Source organism: Frankliniella occidentalis, unplaced genomic scaffold, assembly GCF_000697945.3.
Source record: "Frankliniella occidentalis isolate FOCC.00 unplaced genomic scaffold, Focc_3.1 Scaffold36, whole genome shotgun sequence".
In the NCBI taxonomy this organism is placed as follows: domain Eukaryota; kingdom Metazoa; phylum Arthropoda; class Insecta; order Thysanoptera; family Thripidae; genus Frankliniella; species Frankliniella occidentalis.
The window spans coordinates 1,276,030-1,295,055 of record NW_026267166.1 but is presented as its reverse complement, the minus strand read 5'-3'; the positions used below and the strand labels follow the sequence as shown (position 1 = coordinate 1,295,055).

Sequence of the window (19,026 nt, the reverse complement as noted above, 5' to 3'; positions counted from 1 at the left end):
AATAACTCAATAATAATGTACTTTAAATTGTTATAGGGTGGATTAAAGGCTGCTATCACTGCTGATGTGATTCAGGGTTTGCTAATGATTGCAATCAGTCTTGCTGTCATTGTACAAGGTACAATTGATGTGGGAGGTGTCAGTCCACTAGTTGAAGTTAGCAGCGAGCGTGGCCGACTTGATTTCTTCAAGTGAGTTCTGTTTCATTCTAAATGCGTGCTTGTGCTTTAAAATAAGAGTAAATTTAACTAAGCTGACATCCATTTATTTCTCAGCTTTGACATGGACCCCACAATTCGAGTGACAACAGTGTCTGCGTTTTGGGGCCAACTCTTCATGTCGCTGTCAATTTTTGGATGTCAACAAAACTTTGTGCAGCGTTATGTGAGCATGAATTCCCAGTCTAAAGTTACAAAGTAAGTAAACTGTGATAACAGTGAAGTAATTAGTCTAGTTACCATTTTGTCTCACCTTGACTGTTTCCTCCCACAGAACATTGATGGCCAATATCCCCATCATTATTGTTTTATTCAGTCTGTCATGGGTTGCGGGTATGGCTATATTTGCTAATTATGCTGATTGTGACCCTATGAAATTGGGTTATACATCAAAGATTGATGAAATTGTTCCATTTTTTGTGGAGGACAAATTCCTCTTCTTGCCTGGTGTTCTGGGAATATTTATGGCATCTCTCTTCAATGGTGCATTGAAGTAGGTGTAAATAAAATATCACAAATAAGTACCATTTAATCTGGAGAAGAATTATCTAATTTTAATAATGTTCTTTTTAGTCTTGTAGTTTCAAACCTAAACTCGCTGTCAACCGTTACATGGGAGGATTTTCTTTCCCAAGTTCCTCAATTCAAAAATTTTAATGACCGCCAACAACTTTTTGCAATCAAAGCAACGAGTAAGTAATTTTCATTTTACATGACTGTAATCTTTACTGGAAAAATTAATTTGTTTATCTATTCATTTTTTTCCTTTTTAATCACAGGTGTTGTTTATGGAATCCTTACAATTGGCATTGCTTTTGGTGTAGCAATGTTCTCTGGAGTAATTGAGTCCTCACAGTTAATGACTTCAGCAACCAGTGGTCCACTTCTTGGAGTCTTTCTACTGGCCATGCTGTTTCCCAGTGTTAATTGGAAAGGTGCTGTTGCTGGAATGCTATGGAGCCACATCATTATTCTTTGGATTACATTTGGAGGCTGGATGAATGTAGAAAAAAAGACTCAGCTGTTAGATCTGTCTATTGCTGGTTGTGACAATTCATCATTCAACCCATACATTCGGCCACCTGTCTCTGAAATGTTATATAATTTGACATTATCTAATACGGCTGCAAATTTCACCTATTTGCCAGTAGTGCCAGAGGTGGCAGTTGAAACAGCTCCTAACACGTAAGTTTAAATAGTCAAATAAGTAGTGTAGTAATAATCTCATCAGTTTTTTTGTTTGTTTTGTTGTTTCCTTGCATTACTCAATTTCACCATTTTCAATTTTCAGAGACTTTTTGACATCATTATATTCAGTAACTTACATGTACTACTCACTTTTGGGAAGTGGTATCACTGTGATAGTTGGAGTGCTTGTAAGCTACATAGTTGGTGAGTAGATTTTTCTTTTCTTTCCAAGAGGACTTTGATATCTACCTGAGTATTAGATTTTACTTTGTAATTATATCTGAAAATAATCATTTTTTTTAACATTCAGGAACGACTGAGGAAGATGAATATGATGAAAAGCTTATTCATCCATTGGCATTGAAGTTAAGTACTTATTTCCCTGGTCCACCTCGACGCTACATCAACAACAATTCATCCAACATGGAATCAGGAACAACAGATATGAAATCTCAGGAGCAAAAGATAAGCACTATATCACAAGGAGGTTTTGACATTGCAAAGTACAAAAAGACCAACACAGGCCCAGTTTGATTTATTCTGTAAGGAATCCACTCAAGCTTATTTTATTGTGTACAGAAAAGTGAAAGTGATAAAATAATTACTTAAGTGATATGTACAGTTGCTCATGATAAAGACACTGTTGATATGTGCAATTTTGCTTGAGCATGGAAAAGTAAGGGGGGAGTATTTATGAAATTAGTCACTGAGGTGCCTTTCCTATAATGGTAAGGTAAAACTACAGACTGAAATAGTACAATATAGTGTAATAGAAAAGTAGTAAGTATTAACCTTGTTATTCATGTCTGGCTGCAGGTTCTACCTATAGCTCAAGTATTTTATGTGTACTGTTACCAATAACAATCTGAATGAAATGTTTGTATTGAAACATTGTGGTGAATAATTATACAAGCATGGACAACAACTAAAGAGCTTGTTTCCTTCCAGTCAGTCAAAGTCGAAGTCTGACTTATGACTGACTGCTTAATACAGCTGACTGGATACAAACAAGTTCCTCTATAATGGTGTCTACGGTTATATAATGTCACTATGTTTCAGTTTTGTTAATTGCTGTTTAATTGTTTGATAATGATACAATTCCTTTTCAATTGATAAGTTTTAAGCGGTTTGAGATGTGTTGCTTTGATGTCATTTTCCCCTCTATTACTGTTATTAGTTCTCCCTATTATATAAAGTATTTATCTTGTCATGTGATTGTATATAAGCCAATGGGAAGCAAATGTTATGTATGATACCAAAGTTGCCTTAGCAATATAGATTCTATATAAAAGACCTCATAGCTGTCTCTGCTATTGGTTTCAGCCTTGTAATTAACTTAGATTTTTATATGTGATATCACCACTATGTATAATCATGTTTTAAACCAATGTATGATGTTTTTATCTGTTGTATGACTAGAAATTATTATCTGTTGGACTATTAAATGGCCATTACTTACTCAAGGACAATAAGTAAGTTTTACTTCTATAAAGATGCAATGCATTTTGGTTTTTAATTTTAAAATTGCTGTAATACCTATAATTACACAACATTTTTGCCTTGAGAAAATAAGTATCTAGAATCTTGTAATACACTCACTTCCAGAGGGACCAAATCTTATGTCCTTTCCACACACCCCAGAAAATTTGGTTGGACACCTGTTAGTTTGTATATATTGTCAAGACTTGCTTAAGTCACAGTTGTTCAGAGGCACATTAAAGTACAGGTATGTAATTTTTTAAAGAGTAAAAGACACTCCAAAGATCATGTATTTTTTCTGAATCTAAGTATACCAGTCTGAATAATATTTTGAGTAGAGGCCTAGAATAAAATTATACCACCTTTCAAAATACTGCTATATAAATTGACTCTTCGTTAAAGCCTGGACTCACTGGAAATAAACTGAAGAGGTATTTGATATAATTTGACATTTAAGTACAAAACTGCATCTACAATTCATTGCTGATTCCAATAGAAATAACATTTCGATAGTTTTCATTGACACACAGAGATTAAAAAAGTTGATTAAATCTTAAAAGCACATCCTCTAAATAATTGAGGTACATCTTAGAATCCTACTAGCTTCAAAACAAATCCCCTCTAACAAACCATGACTATTTACACATTTGAGGCTTAGTGTATTACATGCAACATTGAGATGGTATACTTTTAAGGTCTTTTAAAGCAAACAATTTCTGATTGACGGCTTACCCATTACAAATTCTCATGATGATAGAGGTAATCCCCAGGGATCCTTTTTGTGTTCAAGTAAAGCTAAGGATGCATCTGCTATCTTAACCATAAGCTCCCCTAGTTGCTCTGTTGAGTACACCTAGAAGATAGATAGAAAAATGTTGCATTTCAAAAGGAATATAGAGGGAGTTAAGAAACAAAACCATTCCTTCAAATCGATCAGAGGCATAATTACCTTGTACAATTCGTACTGTTCGGTTACCACAAGATCGGATAAGCGGACACATTCAGCAAAGTCTCCCATGTTGAATAAGACAGTGTGAAGTAACAGGACAACCTACAAAATTTTACAAAGTAAAACAAACAATAGAGATCTGAAGCATCTGAATTGAGTTCACAAGCATCAGAAATGGCACACATAAAACTTACTTCAGGAATACACTGTGCTCGAAGATAATCAAGTTCTTTCTTTCTTAACTTGTCCTGGTCATCTTCATGAGACATTAGTTCTGTCGGCTCCACAGAGCTCATAGAGTCTACAAGCCATCCACCGGCCGGGAAAAGTAGTACATTGTATAGTAAAGATCTAACAGTCTAGAAGAGAAAGCAGAGAAGTGGATAATCGATCATATAAAATTAACTTCTATACTGATGAGGAACTGAGGAGTCAACTGACCTTAGTTTGACTCTGCATTGTTTGCTTCCAGCGGTCTAGTTCCCGTTGATACACCGCAATGCGGTGATCATATGCTACCCTCTCCTGGAATGTTGCATTCTCACCAGGATCAGTTGGCTTGTTTGGTTTAGCATTGTGAAAATGTTGATGCCAATCAGAAAAACCATCCTTTGCATCCTGCAACAGTAGATTTAGCTCTTAGCACCTGCTATAACAAGACCCACCCAAATCATTCAAAAAGTAAGTCCTGGTATTCTTACTAAATAAGCTTTGTAACAGAAGTATTCTCTAATGGAAGCAGCCACCCTACGAGGCAAATTTTCTTGTAAATTCACATCTATTTCATCAGCCCTTACTTGAAACTCTTCAACAATCTTAGTAATAGAATCAGACGGTATCTACAGATTAGAGAAGAAAAATTATTAGAAAAAAAATGCCCATATTTTTTTTTTACAGGTGATTGGAGGAATTATTTTTAATAATTTATATGTACCTTATTGAATGCCTTGGTGGTTGCATCTATCTTGCCTGCAGCAAGAAAAGAGCGCATGAGTGCATTAGCTTGCCAAAGGGCTTCAGCTCTTTGGGCTGGGTAAAAGACAAGCCAATCTAGAGCAGATATCTTCTTTAGATCACTTGCAGTTGTTTCACTTGTTATAAGACATTTAGTTTCCTGTTTTCTGTAAAGACATTTGTAAATTGAAACATAGCGCAGATTGCCGAGGAAAAGACAAAAAAAAACTAGATAGCACACCTTATCATTTCTACAACTGTGGTAGTAATGGTTTCAATATCAAGACCAGCTTCTTCAGCTTCTGCTAGACAAGCTTGTCTCTCTTCGTCATCAGTTACTGTAGCCAAAAAGGACGCATAATTGCTGATCTGCTCTTCTTGAGGTAACTGTGCTACATAATGAGCAACCAGCCTTGGTTCACGTAAGCCAATAAGGTACTGGAATTTCAAGGTAAGTAAGTTGCCAATCATACATAATTTGGATTATAAACCAAAAACAAAATAACAAAATTTACCTTCACATAAGATTGAATGACATTGTCACCAGCAAGATCACTGTGGCCTAACAATCTAAGAACAAGAACTAAATGAGCAAAAAATCGAAGCATCTGAGGTCCACAGTCCATTGACCACTCTTCCATTCGATTTAGAAGTGGACCAATCTTCTCAAGGATTAAAAGCTCTTGAACTCGGTGATCTGGCTTCGAGGCCTCTTCTCTGCAATTTTGATGTTTACCCAGTTGTTCAAAAATTTCTTCAAGAGTGAGGCTGTAAAAAAACAAATAGGAAAATAAATGAGGGTACTATATGATTTTGATGTGGCATTCAGTGTTAAGTGAAGTAAATATTACTAACTCTTTCTGCCAGTACTTTTCAGGCATTTCTGCATATTCTCTGTTGAAACCCAACTGGGAACGTATTTCTGTTTCCACACGGATATCGACAAGAACTCTTAAATGGGCCCATAACACATCCTCCCATTTTTGGCATACAGGCAAGAGGGCATCTAAGTTGCCACACAGAACTCCTTGGGTAGCTCTGGTATAGACTGGCATTTTGTAATCTTCTGACATTCGCCAAGCACATACTTTCCACAAATCTCTGAAAATTTACATTGAATTCGAATATAATAGACTACTATGATATCTTTTTCATATCAAATCGGAGTGGAAAGAAAGCAGTACCTGTTGGGATTTCCTTCAATAGGCATTTTACACGACACTGATCCTGCTGTGGGAGCGGATTCATAATTTGGATCATGAAGAAGTCTCCAACCTTCCAGCACTGCAGCCCTCCAGGGTTGACCACAATGACAACAAAGGGATTGGGCAGCATCCAGGCGTCCACATCGAATCTCAACAAATATTTGATGCATTAATCTTGCTTCATCTTCCTATGAATCAAAGGATACATATATGTTGTTGGTATCAAGCACAATACATAATAATAAAGAATACAGTAAAAGGATTATCAAAAAATATCCGCCATACCCAGTCCAAGTCATGAAGAGATCGGTTTTCCCTGATTGGAGCATCAGGATCTAGTCGAGAAACAATACTTTTGGTAGCACCATAAGCAATGGTGGAGTCTCTTTCCTTGTTCATTTTCAATTGCAGGAGAGTATTCTCCCATGCAACAATTTTATCTGTGAAATGACCTATTTCAGGACCGCCAGATTCAACTTTGTGGTCTGCAGCACATTTTTCAAGCCAATCAATAACAAGCTGACACTGCAAATAATGTCGTGTGTTAGATTCAGCTAGCAAAGTAGAAAATGTAAATTTGGGAATGTGTTAAAATTAAATTACCTCTGTAACTACTGGGTCATTCTCATACAATTGGTTTACAACATCTTTTTCACTGAGGTGTTGCTTGAGACTTAAGCTATTTCTACTATCATCCTCCATTAGAGTACATTGACCATCTCCTGGAGAATCTAAGGCAGCCCGATGCCTGCTGCTCAGTCTGTTCTGATATAAGCAATAGAGAAGCCCCCATGTATTCCGCTCATTTCTAAGCCAGAGAAGATCCTGGGGAGAGTGGATTGAAATTATAGAAATAAAAACTTATTAATATGCTAATTACTTCTGCCTGGATACTTAAATTTCTTCATTCCAGAATTTTCACTCACCTTCTGATCTAGGCCCTTTTTAGCACACTCTTCTTGAAGCACTTCAAGAGTATCAGTGCAGTTTTGAATGAAATCTCCAACAATTTCAAACACTTGTTGTTCAGACCCATGAGTAAGAAAGCTCTCTAAGAATTGAATGTGCAATCTATCCCAGGCTGTAGGTTGTAAATTCCTATTATTAAAAAATGTATGAGGATGTGGAAACAGCCACCAAGAGCAGATATACTTACTATCAGTCCAATTTCCTTGTGACAGAGTCTTTGAGAGAACAGACTGATTCCCAAACAACTCAAATTCATGAGGAGCAAGAGTTATGGAGACATCATGAACCAATTGAGCATTTTGGGGTAGAGGACGACGAGCTGCTGGGGCAACACTGAGTCGTCCACTTGCCATACCAATGATACTTGCATCAAGAGTATCATCTAGAAATAAACAGCATTGAAATTACTTGTAATGAAGTTTTATAGCAAATAGTGATGCAAAATGGATCATGTAAGAGAAGATTACCTCTGGCGTTGGACACAGTTCTATTGTACACTGATGTTGACTGACTGTGAGACCTAATGGTGCGTTGAGAGCCATGCCCAATTCTTGGCGAGCCTCTAGCCGTAGAGTTGGCAAGAGCACAATCAAGCAGCCTCAAAGAACTATCAAGATCCCTTGGTTGAGACATTTTGAAATGTATAAGATATTTACTTTGTTGTCATCAGGGTCTGACCTGAAAACATCAGTTTCATGATCAAAAGTAAATTCAACATACCTCATTGAATTCAAAACAAGATCAGAAACAGGATTAGTGTTGATGTAAACAAAGCTTTACTGATAATGGTTAATTGATGTCAATTCATTGACAAACAAAGAAAAGGAAATTTCTAAGAAAAATAGTTGAACAATAGTTTTGCCAGTTTAAGCAGCTCAAATAAATCGGGACTTAAGTTACAAATGCTGAGAGGAGACCATTCTTTTTTTGAGGTTACTCTATAGCCCGGCGTTGACTGATACAAACGCATTTGTATACAGTTTGTAGTTTACTCACCCATTAAATTGCTGTTGGCAATGTAGATTTCAGATAGTGTTGGATTCACTCTAAATAACTGTAAAAATATGTAAAACTAACGAATTGCTTTGAACGCGCGCGTTGCGGCTTGCGGCTTGCAAGAACAAACTGGGTCTGGGTATGAGAAATCACTTTTTTTGAACAGAAAACAAAGCAATGTCGTCGACAGCAGACAACAACCGAAGAATGTGACAGCCCAAACTCACGTCAAAAGCAAACAAAATAGATTAATTAGACCACTTAAGCAAGACAAGATATCGTTTTCTAAATCTTTTGTAGGTTTATTACTATCATTACGTTGATTTTCATACGTCATTTTTTAAACTGGTAATATTTCTTGTAGCTGTCTTTCCATGGTTGGTTTGAGATAATGTGGTTTTCTTTCAGCTATATCATTCAATGTTTGGAAAGAGACAACAAGAACGACGCTCACAAAAAGTAATCTCCTGCTGAGATATACAATGTAATTCAATTAGTTGTCTCGATTCGCCAAAAATGCCTTTCTTCAAAAAGAAAGGAAGTGATGACCATTTTTACAAGTCTCGCCTTGAACACAAGCTTTATCTTGTGAGTGTTCCTTGTCAACTTGCTTCATCCTACAACTTCAACATCGCTTGTACATAATACGCGCTTCCATAGATATCCTAACTCATTTTTGCTGAATTTTCAGGCAAGGGAGAATCCAGAACCATGTTTTGATCTTTCGGATTGTGCCTTAAGAGACGTTCCGGCAGGAGTATTTTCTTTATGTAAAGTATTCCGTAAAGAGTCCTTGTATCTGCAGGTAAATGCAATTTTCTCCTAGCTGGTTATACTTATGTTATATTCTGTACTCTGATTCAAAATGGAAAATTATTTTCAATTCCTCTCTTTACATTTTTCAGGACAATCAGTTGTCTTCGCTTGAAGGAGGTGGAAATGTGAAGGATCTTGCTATGTTGACAACTCTTGACCTTCAAAACAATAACTTTTTATTTTTACCTGAAAGCTTCGGCTTTCTAATAAATATTAGGGTATGTAGATTCAACCAGTTATTGTGTTGAGACCATGGTGGATTGATATTCCTATTATTTATATCCAAGAAGTAATGTATCTGGTTCATGTGCTATGTTTTTTTCAGATGCTATTTCTGAACAACAATAAGCTTAACAGTTTGCCAGATTGCTTTGACTCTCTGAAACAACTTCAGGTTTTGGAAGTTGCTCAGAACAAATTGAGATCCATTCCTTTATCATTGTGCAAAGCACTTCATCTTACAAAATTGGATCTCCGTGAAAATTCTGATTTAACGTTAAGGAAGTTACCACCAAGTATAATAGAGATGCCTATGCTGGAAACTCTCTTGATGGATGAATCACAACTGAGCTGTGTCCCCGAAAACATTGTTGAAAAGGGCACCCGAGGAATATTGTCATTTTTTGCTGAAGGTCTGCAATCTGATAGGTTGTTGCTTAGGTACTTTTAATTTGAAGACATTGTTTAGGAAATTAATCTATCTTACTTTTATAGAAAATGGGCTTGAATACATTCCACTTGAAGAGCGACAACTTCCAGAATCTGCAGATGAAGGAAAAGTTGTCAATGTATTTGATACTGAAAAACAACAACGAGGATTCAAGGTATGAAATTATTACATATATTTGCTTTTGATAGCATTTGGCCAAGGCTTTGTGCTTTCCAATTTCCTAAAGCAATTAACAGAGCACAGACAGGAAACATTGATATATCACGCAAAAGAGTTCTTGCACTTTCCTGGTCAGTTTGTATGTTGTGTGTTTTGTGAGATGTGTGTCACTTCATTTGTTGTAGGAGCGACTCCATCAACTAGACCAACTCAAGGCATGTTAAGTACAGTGCTAACTATCCACTGCTTATTTTGTTTCCGTTACTTTCTGTAAGGGATGTGTATTGTTCACTTAATTATGAGAAGCATCACCTAGAACAATTCACTTCTTTTAGAGTTTGCTTATGATCTTTATTTTCTTATAAAACAAAGGTTTGTAGATTGTATGTCAACATTTCCTTAAATTCTGACTATGCTTCCCTGTTAAACATTTTATAAATTTTGCGTGTGGATTATTATTTTTTAATTCATGCGGACTGTAAAAGAGGTAACTTTTTTGGTAGCGCCAATTATTCTAGGAACATTCTCTAAATATTCAAAGAACTGAAAGAATGTTTCGGAAAATATTCTAACCAGCCCCTTTGTTTTTCTTTTTGATATTTACGAAGTGAACTGAAGAGCTTTTTCAGGACAGCAAAGATGCTTCTCTATAAACTTCTTAAGTAAAATCTGGAGAACAATTTCAATCAACTTTCTCAAAATCTGTTTGCAAAACATGATCTTAGTACAAAAAGTCTCATATGTTAAATCTGAAGGATTTGTGTTTGTGCTCTTTAAGTTCCAAGTTCAGCACTTTGTTTGCACTTTTGTGTACTATGTGTGGTGTATGCACTATCAGGCACAGAGACAGAGAGAGAGAATATTGTTGGAAGCAGATCGTGGCGAAACACATCAAAGAGAATTTGAGGCACGCTGTGCACTGAAAGAGAACCGAGGTCGGGTGAGTTATAGAGCATTTCAATTCTTGTGTCATGCTGGAACACAACATCATGATATGTTGTATTCCTTCCAATCAAAAACTGAACGTTTCAAATAGTATGTGTATGCTTTTTCTGCAGCTCCTGGCACATTTAGCATTTCAACAATCAAAGCTTGAAAAAGAAGTTGAACGCCTTCAGCAACAACGAGAAGAAGAAAGACGACGGCTAATTTTGCATCTGCAAGAAGGTATGCTGAATTCCATCATGTGCAAATTTAAAAAAAAAAAATTTGTGATAAAAGTATGCTGAACTTAAACTGCTTTTTTCCTCATATGTATAATCCATGTGCAGTGGAACGCAACACAGATGTAATGATCACTCAATTACTCTTACTCTCAGCCCAAGAGAGGGAGCAAGAAAGACAGGAGAAGTTGATAAGAGCTCAAGAAGAAGAACAGGAATTGTTAGCCACCATGCAACAGCAGCAGAGAGATTTACAAAAGCATGATGTTCTTGGTAATATTTCAAAACTATTATATTTTTGTGTCTAATTCTAGTTAATAATACTAATAATAATAAATGAATATAATTTGTAGATGGGATGAAGCAGTTAGTAGAGGAAGAAATGAGACAAGAAAGAATTATGAGGGAATATGAACAATGCCGTGTGGAAATGACCAGTAGTTTACTTTGCAAGTAGGTTTTTTAATCAAATTAAAAATATCATTTTTGATTGCTGATAAGTCACACAGAATTTCCTTTTATTTGTTATTTTATCCCTTCAGGGAACTTGAGTCAAGCAATATGCTCCTAAATGCAGTTGATAGACACAGTAGTGCGCAAATGGAGCTAGTGCAGCGTTTGCAAAAGGACGAAGAACTTCAGCGGGCAGCTGTTTGTTCATTACTTGAACGTAGTGATGCTAGGACATGGGGTTTGGTGCAACAGGTATCCCTTGTGGAGCAACAGCTTGCTCAACTAACTGCCTTGGAGCTGCAGAGGCGGAATCATCAACTTTCAGAACAACTGGTAAGTGCTTTGCCTTCGTTCTCAAGAAATTACATAGTTGGTTGATACTTGTTGCTTTGTGTGTAGTGAATAAATATTGAGTTTAGTAAGTTAAGTATTGGAATATTTTTACAGTCAGATCTAGCAGAAAAACGAACAGCTCTGTCATCCCTGTTGGTTCATTTACTACAAGAGCAGTCACTCCGGCGAGAACAGTTGATTCATACTCTTCATGAAATGGAGCGGCATCGCCAGGTAAAACATTAAGTCAATCATCGTACTTTTATAAACATGCCTTTTCAAACACATTATGTTTCAACACAGGACAGCTCAGACTTTTGGTTGCATCAATATCAACGTCTCCTGGATTCTCGACCAAACAGATTTATTGACAAGGAAAGAGTACTTGATCCTCTACTAGCTAACCATTTGGTTTTAAATGGAGTTGTACACTGCTTGCCTTTTCTTGCTCAATGGATGCATGATCCTGATGCCCTCATAAATGTGACACATGCTCAGCTAAAAGCAGTAAATATTTTAATCATTTTCCCCTCTCCAAAAATTAAACATTAACTTTTATTGAAAACTGATCAAGCAAATTTTTTAAACAGGCGGGCATTAGATCCGATCAAGATTCTTACAATGTTTTGAGAGCATTAGAATTATATGCTGAAGAACGAGAATGTGCTATCCAAAAGCTCTCTTGTTTCAACCCACCAAATCTACCATCTGCTCCAATTGAAGAAGCATCTGCTTTACCAGAGCCATCTACATCATCTGTAGCAGTATTGGAAACAGACGAGAACATTCCCAAAGGCATAATTGAAACAGAATGTGTTATTTGTATGGAAGCTGCTGTGAGTATTGTCATGAATTGTAATAAGCTGCTTGCTGCTCTTTATTCTGTTTCTTCCTCTTCTGTTTTTAACAATGACTGTTTTCTGTTTCAGTGTGATGTGATTATCCTACAGTGTGGCCATATGTGTTGCTGTGCAAAATGCTGTGAGCCTTTGATTAACTGTCCTATGTGTCGTGGGGACATTGAACGCAAAATAAGAGTAAGAGCTGCATAGTTTGCCAGTTTGATTCTGGTGAGTTTCTCTTTCCATATTGTTTCATGTGAAGTTTGCAATATTTACCAGAGCACATTATGGTTGTTGATGTGGTGCATATCAGCTTTTATTAATATGGTGTGATATTCAGTTATGACCTTTTTCCCTTTTCAGTCATGTAGTTATTATAAAGTCAAGTCAAAGTACTAAGAGCTGTTGTTGTACAGAATGTTTTTCTTTTTTCTGAGTTTTTAGCTAGTTTTGCTGTGCAATAATATTTCCCCATAAGAACCAAGCTCTTATAATCATCCTCCTCCACCAGGATTCCTTTGAACTCAAATATTTAAGATATACCTTTAAGTGCCATGCGTGTTTTGTGTCACCAGCCAGTTTTGGCAAAGTCAATACATTCGACCAAATTGTAGATTTTTCCATTTTTACATGTTGATGTTTTATAAAATCTTTGCTTACTTATTCTGTAAGGAATTAGTTTTGGGATTGCTGTTATTGTAAAATGTAAACCAATAATATAACATCACATACTGACCAACTTTTAAATGCTGTGTTCCAACCCTTTCCCTTGGTTGTGTAGTTTTGCTGACATTACAAGTTATTTGTGAAGGTTTTCATTCTAAAGCATAGCACAACTTCAGCCTGGATGATTCATAGTCTGTTATATTTAATATTATTATTGCGTGTATACATTTATCTATATTGAGAGGTGAGGGCATGTGGTTGTCCTTGTAGCAATATGTCTGAAGTCTGGGGGATGATGTTTAAATCACGAACACTGATCACAGTTTGAGAAAGGTTTTCAGATACAGCATCGTTTAGGGTGTGATGTCACAGTCTAACACAAAATTTATTTCACTGCCAATTTGTTAATGGTACTTTTCTATATTTCATTGTATTTGTGATTTCTTTGTTAAAAACACCGTTTTTACTGCAACCGCGTGCGATTGTCATCAAAGTTAATTTTAGTACACTTTTGTGAAGTGTGCGCTCAAAGACTCACATCCTCTTCTACCTTATATTATACCTCCATTATGCAATTTTTCAATCTTTCATACATTTAATTGCTTTAAGTATTTTTAGAGCACTCCAAGCAAAGGCTGTTATTCAAGTGTGATATTCTTATGAAAAATAAATATTATCTTTGTCTAAGTGTTGTCTTTAAGTTTCCTCATTTTCATTTTGGCAAGAATACTCAGTAAATGAAATCACAAATTTGATTTATTTTCACCACACAGCATGAGAAAATGAGATGTACACTATCTATAAGACACTACCTGATAAATATCTTAAATTAAAAAATGAGATGCACATGGTATTATTCACAGATGGCTTCAGTTCTTTAAGAGTTCTGTTCCTATACAATGGTTTTATTCATCATCACTGACAATAACAGCACTAGCGCTATCACTGTCTCCATCAGGAACAGTGGTTGATTGTCTTTTCTCCTCATCTTCTTTAGATTTTGATTTACGCTTTTCAGCATTGGCATCCTTTTTCTCTTTTTGGGCCTTTTTGAAGTCTGAAAAAGAAATGGCTATTTGCTGAAAAGGCACGTGTAGCTTGCTTCGAGTAAAGCCAGTAATCTTAAAGTTTATACGTACTTTCTAGGCATTCCTGTAAGGGTTCCATAAACGCTTCAAAGTCGGTGTCATTAAGAGCTAACATAACATCTTGGGCACTAATGGTTTTCCTGTTGTTTTTAGTGGCAACGTTGTTTGAAGCTGAAGTCAGAAACAGCACAAATATTGAAGCAGCTTTTGCGAGAGCTAGCCTAGCTTCTTTACTGACATTCACTCCGTCTGGTAGAGAATCTTTAATAAGACGAGACACAACCGCGTTGGGCAGATTCAAGTCTTCTACTCGTTCAGCCATAATGTATTATCTAGTGAAAGAAACTTGATAAATAATAAAACTGCTGAAAAATTAACAATCAATAAATAGGTTATAATAGCAGACGCCACCGGCGCTTCATTTCCATTATTGCACAAATACAATTGCACGTGATTCTGATTACTGTAACAAGGTTCTTACTTTTATAATTTGGTAATTACCAGGATGAGTTGAATTCGACAATTCTGAACTATCTGACGTGAGAAAGTGTTCTGAAGTTTCGTGAATGGGATTTTCAACAAGCACACATCCACTGACAACACCAACACAACAGAAAACAGACAGATGGCGCGAAATGTCTATCGAACGAACATCGATGCATTGCTTAGAAAATCTCGAAAGAAGATAGGCAAACAGCAGCACAGCCAACTTCTTTCTTTTCTTTGTTGGCCATTGTTGGTGAATGAAAAGGAAAGGCCGTGACTGAACGTCAACATCAACATAACCAATCGTAAGGGAAGCTGGAAGCTTCTGGACGAAAATCATGGATCTTATTTTTCACGAAAAGGTGTGTGTAGGTCCTGTACAAAATTGTGTGCGTGATCCTATATTGACACAGTGTTTGATGACCCTATGCCATCATGCTGAGGTCTATGTCCTGGTCAAAGTCTTGACTTCACATTTCCATATCAAGTTAAAACTTTTAACGTCAATTCATTGCGTGACATTCAATGTTTTTCATTCGTTTTGAGTCTATCAAGTTTAAATTTCGTACTGCATTTTAAAAGAGAGCATTTTCATGGTTAGGATTAGTCATAGCTGCTTCTCGTCTACTCGACTTATGTTTTTAGGAACACCTCTGAATATTTGAGTCTATTGCAGGAGTCAAAATTGCTGTCATGTCTATATTTTGTTCTTTCCTTGTTCTAAAGCAAGAGGGCTGTCTGTGTGCTCAACACTGTTTGAATGCCCTACTCCAAGGACCCTATTTCACCGCTGTTGATTTAGCAACACTAGGTCAGCAAATGGATGAGCAGGAAAGAGAACGTATGGCTGAAAATGGTGTTGATAGTGAAGAATACCAAAACTTCATACGGGTTTGTTCCTCCAGAGTTTCTCTGAATTTTATAACTACTCATGGTGAGAGGCAATGAACAATTTCTGTACTAATAACAGCAACCATCGGGAAATATGGATGACAGCGGCTACTTTTCAGTGCAAGTTATTGCTTCTGCATTAAATGTGTGGAATTTGGAATTAGTGCCGTACAATAGTACTGAGCCACGTGCACTTACTGCTCAAAATGCCCCTCAGTAAGTAATGTATACAATTAGTACTGTTCTTCTTGTACAGCTGTGCCTTTTTGTTTTGTTTTTTGTTAACACTTCAAATATTTTTCTTCAGAGAAATGCAGGCTTATATCTGTAATTACCATGACCATTGGTTTACAATCCGTCGATTGGGACGTCAGTGGTTTAATCTCAATTCAATGCTGACGGGTCCTCAGTTAATATCAGATACTTATCTTTCTGTTTACTTAGCTCAGTTGCAACATGAAGGTATCTATTTTTTATTTATTTTCATCTACCTAATCAATTCATTCTTGTTGGGTGATGAAGTGCTATGAATTATTTCAAGCACACTGGTAATTACTTTGCATAATATTTTGTTTTAGGATACTCCATATTTGTAGTTTTTGGTACCTTTCCTGACTGTCAGGCACATGGAATGTTGTTAATACAACCTGCTGTGCAGGTATCTCAACCACAAAGAGTAAAAATAGAGAAGTCTCAGGGTTACCGTCTTGGAAGTTCATCTGATGACCCTGATTTAGAAAGAGCTCTTAGCCTCAGCATGGGTCAAGTAAGCTACCTACATATGTGAATCCCGTTGGTCTTTTGTGTTTTTTGCTTACATCAATTAATTTTTATTTATTTTGTTGTCAAAATGTTGTTTCCTTTACTAGATGGTATTAAAATTGAAAATCGTCTGTTTATGTTCAGGGGTCTTACAATGAACCAAATCGAAGTGGTTCAAAAAGTGATGAAGAGGAAGACAATGACCTTCAGAGAGCTCTTCAAGAAAGTGTCAGGGAATCAAAAATAACAGAACCCTTGCCTAGTGGTCCCAAAAATTCTTCTGTGACCCAAGACCAGCACTCTGGAGGGGATGAAGATGAAGATTTGCAAAGAGCTCTTCAATTAAGCCTTCAGCAAGAAAATAATTCATCAGATAATGATTTGAAGAAAGCTTTACAAATGAGTATGGAATGTAAGATAGTTTTCATTTTAGGCTTTAAAAAAGTACAGGATGAGCTTATTACCTTTCTTCTGAACTGATATGTTTCCCCTCTTTTTGTAGGTTTAGATTCGGACTCAACTGCGGGCACTAGCAATACCAACCTTGCTGAAATAAGAGCAAGAAGACTGAGATATTTAGAAAAAACTAATTCTAAAAGTACAAGTTAAAAAAATTTATATTACTCCTTATGTTATGTTTATTTTGTCTTAAGTTTAGTACATCACTGCAATGTAATTATGATCAAATCAGTTTCAGTTTTGTGTCATTTTATTTTTGTCTAGCATTGTGATAGTACCAAAATCTATAAAATGTGTAGATTTAGTTACTAAACTTCTGCCTTGGAGAATGTTGAGAGTTTCATGAGTTTTGAGAAAGTTACTGTGCATACGCTAGAATACCTATGTTTGCTTACTTCTCTATATTTTCATTAATATGAAATGAATTGTAACATTTTAATCAGTCCTGTTTTGTAAAAGTTATTAATCTTAATTTTACAGCAGCTATTTCCTCATGTATGTTTACAGAACTAAACTTCTGTGTGCTAGAACAGACAGCAGTTATTGAAAACAACCAAAATATTGATGCTCACGCGGACTGCTTTCCTGTCTTTATTCGCTTTTTTAAAACACCTACCGAAAGTGATCTATGAGTCATTGAAAATCAAATAATGTGTAGGTCTGTTTCTCTTGTTTTCAGTCTAAATGTTTAATTATATGTCTGCTTATACATTTTTTCTTTTAGTCATTTTATTATCCACCACATGTGTGTACAATATTTTTACTTTATTACAATACCATAGCTATAGAGAGTATATTTTATTGTGATTCAATTCATAACAGATTATTTATTTTGCATCACTTATTCACTTCAGTCAATCTACTTAGTAGACATATGTTATTTTTTTCAAAAGACGCACTATTTATGCTTTATTGGTAAGACAACAGTGTTTCTTTAATTGTTGTCTTGTCTTTCTATTAAAAGACAAATAATATTTTTTCTAAATAGTTGACTTCTTTACTAGGTGTTAAAAACCTACTAAGTTTTTTGTTTGTTTTGTTGTTTTTTGGTGACTAGATTACCACCTAGGAAGTTCCATGCATTTGCCAAACAGAGGAGAAAAATATTCACTCTAAAAATACTGCTGTTTAAGACTTTGATGTGAAATGTTCAAACCACCTATATCGATCTCAGAAGGCAAGCTAGTTTGGGATGAATTGGAGTCAGATCGGACCACAAACTGTGCCCTCACTTGTTGCCTTGTCATATGTGACATATGCCCATTGCAAAATGAGTGAATAGGGACATCACAACGACATTGTTTCAGTTGCAAAAGTATCACAATCTGACAAGTTTGCCTTGAAATGAAATCGTTTTGATCTCACCATTTCATCATTTGGCATTTATTTGATTGCTTTATTCGCCCTTTGGCGTCACCGGGTTCTGCATAAGCAGCCCTGCAGAAGGCTGCCTTCGTTGTGCAGATATCCTGGAGAGACCCGCTTCTTGAAGGGATCATCACCTCAGATCAGGATGCACGCCAGTTGGATGGCCCGATTCCCAACACCCTCCGTTCCCGGACTCGGACACTCTGGAAAGGAAAGTCTTTCAGGTAAGGCAACACGTTCTAGCCTGCGGGGAAGCTCGCCCTGTTAAATTTTATTTCCGACGACATCGTTTCGACGTCGTTTTTTCAACGTCGTCACGACATGAAAGTGTGCCTGAAATCGACGTCCTTTCGAGAGGCGACGTCGGAGACGATGTCGTCGGCAACATTTTCTCACATGGGCCACCTCTCGCCAAGTTTGTATTTTCCTTTGAGTGAGTGAGCCTTACGATACTGGCAGCGAGGGCCGTAGAATCCCGTCCCCTCACACCGGCACTTGTATCCAGGGTCCATGGTCGTCTGACTGCACGCCCCGCCGTGTTGACAGGGTGACTCCCCGCACTGGTTGCGCCGTCCTGGCGACAACAAGACCATCATCAGCCAACGGCGCCCATCCCAGCCGCGCCTCTGCCGCCCGAGCCGAGCCTCGTATACCTCTGATGGCACTCGTGCACTCCTCCTTGTCCGCGTACTGGTACTCGCTACGACAGCCGATGCCGCACACGCAGAGCCCGGCGTGGATGCGGCACCCGGACCTCTGCTGGCCGAGCTCGCAGGCGGGCCGCGTCGCCGCCCTCACCGCCTCGGGCCCGGACCCTGCAAAGACCAGACCGTTAGCGTTGCAAGTCCGCGGCAGTGTTTTTATTTTGAATACAATGTAAGCCTTTTGGGCTGCAGCGGGACAGAGGGGGGG

At 37.1% G+C, this 19,026-nt stretch overlaps 7 protein-coding genes across 14 annotated transcripts in view; 3 read left to right on the top strand and 4 right to left on the bottom strand.

Annotated features, from left to right (window-relative positions):
* The window catches only part of LOC113210775 (sodium-coupled monocarboxylate transporter 1), a gene marked incomplete in the record, with an annotated part of 26,577 nt that extends 23,699 nt beyond the window's left edge, over positions 1-2,878 (top strand). The window contains 7 exon segments of the mRNA XM_052266262.1: positions 37-191; positions 276-416; positions 493-711; positions 792-910; positions 998-1,403; positions 1,510-1,610; positions 1,717-2,878. Of these exon segments, the coding sequence (XP_052122222.1) occupies positions 37-191; positions 276-416; positions 493-711; positions 792-910; positions 998-1,403; positions 1,510-1,610; positions 1,717-1,940 (1,365 nt within the window).
* Positions 2,879-3,137: 259 nt separating this feature from the next.
* On the bottom strand, positions 3,138-8,103 carry LOC113210773 (nuclear pore complex protein Nup107). Its single transcript, XM_026428917.2, has 16 exons — positions 7,959-8,103; positions 7,430-7,640; positions 7,150-7,344; positions 6,920-7,074; positions 6,597-6,818; positions 6,279-6,518; positions 5,973-6,181; positions 5,644-5,889; positions 5,304-5,556; positions 5,030-5,226; positions 4,769-4,955; positions 4,536-4,673; positions 4,276-4,452; positions 4,029-4,193; positions 3,835-3,936; positions 3,138-3,738 (listed from the first exon to the last, which is right to left on the bottom strand). The coding sequence occupies exons 2-16, from the start codon at positions 7,593-7,595 to the stop codon at positions 3,631-3,633; spliced, it is 2,760 nt and encodes a 919-aa protein (XP_026284702.1). The 5' UTR covers positions 7,596-7,640; positions 7,959-8,103; the 3' UTR covers positions 3,138-3,630.
* LOC113210744 (serine/threonine-protein kinase mos) overlaps positions 6,848-19,026 on the bottom strand; it is an 84,647-nt gene continuing 72,468 nt past the window's right edge. Inside the window, exon 7 of the mRNA XM_052266265.1 lies at positions 6,848-6,858. The gene's annotated coding sequence lies outside the window, so the exon portion shown is untranslated. The remainder of the gene's footprint in view (positions 6,859-19,026) is intronic.
* On the top strand, positions 8,112-13,747 carry LOC113210774 (E3 ubiquitin-protein ligase LRSAM1). Of its 5 annotated transcripts, XM_026428919.2 has the most exons (17): positions 8,112-8,254; positions 8,367-8,546; positions 8,650-8,763; positions 8,864-8,992; positions 9,100-9,406; positions 9,489-9,598; positions 9,789-9,818; positions 10,442-10,543; positions 10,662-10,770; positions 10,875-11,039; positions 11,120-11,219; positions 11,309-11,552; positions 11,667-11,786; positions 11,856-12,059; positions 12,143-12,388; positions 12,482-12,622; positions 12,758-13,747. In XM_026428919.2, exons 2-16 carry the CDS (start codon positions 8,475-8,477, stop codon positions 12,602-12,604), a joined length of 2,175 nt encoding a protein of 724 aa, XP_026284704.1. In that variant the 5' UTR covers positions 8,112-8,254; positions 8,367-8,474; the 3' UTR covers positions 12,605-12,622; positions 12,758-13,747. The 5 variants fall into 5 exon arrangements, with proteins under 5 accessions (XP_026284704.1, XP_026284703.1, XP_026284705.1 ...); XM_026428918.2 differs by having other exon boundaries at positions 12,482-13,747; XM_052266259.1 differs by having other exon boundaries at positions 8,153-8,306; positions 12,482-13,747.
* On the bottom strand, positions 13,799-14,796 carry LOC113210778 (DNA polymerase epsilon subunit 3). Of its 3 annotated transcripts, none has more exons than XM_026428928.2 (3): positions 14,650-14,796; positions 14,200-14,480; positions 13,799-14,117 (listed from the first exon to the last, which is right to left on the bottom strand). In XM_026428928.2, exons 2-3 carry the CDS (start codon positions 14,468-14,470, stop codon positions 13,966-13,968), a joined length of 423 nt encoding a protein of 140 aa, XP_026284713.1. In that variant the 5' UTR covers positions 14,471-14,480; positions 14,650-14,796; the 3' UTR covers positions 13,799-13,965. The 3 variants fall into 3 exon arrangements, with proteins under 3 accessions (XP_026284713.1, XP_026284710.1, XP_026284711.1); XM_026428925.2 differs by having other exon boundaries at positions 14,630-14,789; XM_026428926.2 differs by having other exon boundaries at positions 14,200-14,513; positions 14,630-14,767.
* On the top strand, positions 14,844-17,463 carry LOC113210777 (ataxin-3-like). 2 transcript variants are annotated; one of them, XM_026428924.2, is made up of 7 exons: positions 14,844-14,996; positions 15,361-15,525; positions 15,605-15,741; positions 15,833-15,987; positions 16,104-16,291; positions 16,432-16,699; positions 16,790-17,463. In XM_026428924.2, exons 1-7 carry the CDS (start codon positions 14,973-14,975, stop codon positions 16,894-16,896), a joined length of 1,044 nt encoding a protein of 347 aa, XP_026284709.1. In that variant the 5' UTR covers positions 14,844-14,972; the 3' UTR covers positions 16,897-17,463. The 2 variants fall into 2 exon arrangements, with proteins under 2 accessions (XP_026284709.1, XP_052122226.1); XM_052266266.1 differs by having other exon boundaries at positions 14,879-14,996; positions 15,311-15,525.
* LOC113210779 (delta-like protein 3) lies at positions 18,114-18,929 on the bottom strand (the record flags this gene model as incomplete). The annotated part of the gene is given in 3 exon segments (XM_052266270.1): positions 18,114-18,317; positions 18,563-18,688; positions 18,768-18,929. Coding segments are annotated over 3 exon segments (356 nt in total), but the record flags the coding sequence as incomplete, so codon positions are not given.